The sequence below is a fragment of the Microtus ochrogaster genome, chromosome 2 (genome assembly GCF_000317375.1).
Source record: "Microtus ochrogaster isolate Prairie Vole_2 chromosome 2, MicOch1.0, whole genome shotgun sequence".
NCBI lineage: Eukaryota > Metazoa > Chordata > Mammalia > Rodentia > Cricetidae > Microtus > Microtus ochrogaster.
Window position 1 is genome coordinate 42,349,863 of NC_022010.1, and position 1,983 is coordinate 42,351,845.

The 1,983-nt window shown below is 46.9% G+C and overlaps 1 protein-coding gene across 1 annotated transcript in view; it reads left to right on the forward strand.

Moving 5' to 3' along the window:
• Positions 1-1,983, forward strand: part of Lmln (leishmanolysin like peptidase) — a 54,265-nt gene that overhangs the window by 11,008 nt on the left and 41,274 nt on the right. Inside the window, exon 6 of the mRNA XM_005344864.3 lies at positions 1,429-1,607. Coding sequence (XP_005344921.2) covers positions 1,429-1,607 — 179 coding nt within the window. The remainder of the gene's footprint in view (positions 1-1,428; positions 1,608-1,983) is intronic.

Consider the following 1,983-nt stretch of genomic DNA (forward strand, 5'->3'; position numbering starts at 1 on the left):
AGGCTACCTCTGCCTGGGAGGGATAAATGGCTAACTGGAAGGGCAGAGAGGTTTATATAGGGCTTCTTAGGGGCAGACTTTTCCCAGGTCTCCCTGGAGAGGGATTGGTTAGTTGATCAGGGGCAGAGATGGCTCTGATTTCAGGGCCAAACTGTGTTTCTTTCACTGGTCCTTTTTAGCTTTTTGACTCTAATCTTAGGACCAGGGCATATTTCTTTCACTGGCTCTGATTCTAGAGACAAAGTGTCCTTCCTTCCTTCCTTCCCTCCTTCCTTCCTTCCTTCCTTCCTTCCTTCCTTCCTTCCTTCCTTCCTTCCTTTCCTTCCTCCCTCCCTTCCTCCCTCTTTTCTTTCTTTCTTCTGGTCTATTTATTCATTGTGTATTCACAGTGTCCTGCCCAGAAGAGGACACCAGATCTCATTACAGATGGTTGTGAGCCACCATGTAGTTGCTGGGAATTGGATTCAGGATCTCTGGAAGAGCAGCCAGAGCTCTTAACCACTGAACCATCTCTCTACCCTCAGTGTGTTTCTTTGACACTAGTTTCAGAGTCAGGGCACTTGACTTTAATCCTGGGTTCAGGGATAAAGATGTTTCTTTTTCCTGGCCCAGGTCTCAGATCCAGGGTATGTTTCTTTTACTGACTCTGGGTTCAGAGTCAGGGTGCTCAGTGATTGGATGGTTTCCTGCTCCAGTTGTCCCTTTTACCCTACAGTCCTAGTACTCCCTCTGTAGACCAGACTGGCTTCGCACTTACAGAGCTCTGCTTGCCTCTGCCTCCCGAGTGCTGGGACTAAAGGATTTCATCACTATGCTCGGCTTAGTCTCCGGGTTTAAAAAGCATTTGTTTCTTTTTCTCTGCATCCATGTTTATTGACCTCTATAAATAGCGATCATTTATTTTCGTTGAGTATAAATTAAAACTTTTAGTGAAATAAATTCACTAAAAAGAGGTGTATTGGTCTGGACTCCAAATCCCAGCATGCCAGGTCCTGGCCCCTCCCGGTTCCCCCTTGGGGCCACCCGAGAGCGCAGGAATCCCATTAAACCTGGATATTTTTTAATTTGGCTTGTTGGGATTTGGCTTGATTGGGATTTTTGTTTTGGCAGAGAGCTCGCCTTAGGAAAAATTTCTAACAAGAGATAAGAACAGAACAGAGAAAAAGAGGTGGGATTTGTGGTCCTTGATATGGTTTAAGAGCCAGAAATCTTGCCTCATTGCTTGGTATGGGTTTAAGGGATCCTCCTGCCTCGGCCTCCCAAAGTCCTGGGACTGTAGGTTTGCAACGCTTGCTGCTCAGTTTCTGATTTGGGGGAGAGTTCAGGGAGACTAAGTGAGAGTTGAGTGATGTGCATCTCCAGTCTGCAGTCACCTGATAGTGCTGCTCAGCTAAGTCTGACCTGCCTTTTCTGTGCTCCTGTGTGTAGCAATGCAGGGTCTGCCGAGAGGGTAAGTGGCCCTGCGGAGCAGTGGGTGTGCTAGACCACGAGGGGGTCCAGGATGCAGACTTCATCCTCTATGTCGGTGCTCTGGCCACTGAGCGGTGCAGCCATGAAAACATCATCTCCTACGCAGCCTATTGTCAGCAGGAGGCAAAAATGGACAGGTGAGTCTTCCTCCCAGGCTGCTTCCCAAAATGCTTTAGTGTACCGTAAGAGGAATTTTGTATCTACTTAGTTGCTTCTAGGACTAAGAAATAAGTTGTTCAAGAAAAGAAAGCAAAAAACTTCCCTTGATTTTTTTTCTCTTTTCTTTCAAAAAAAAAAGTGTGTGTGTCTGTGTGTGTGTGTGTGTGTGTGTACACACCACATGTGTGTGGGAGCCTGAGGAGGTCAGGCATCAGATTCTCTGAAATTGGAGTCAGGGGCAACTGTGAGCCACCATGTGGGTGCTGCGAATCAAACCCAGGCGCTCTGGAAGAACAATCAGTGCTCTTAACTACTGAGCCATCTCTCTCAACCTCTCTTTGCCTTTTTTTTTTT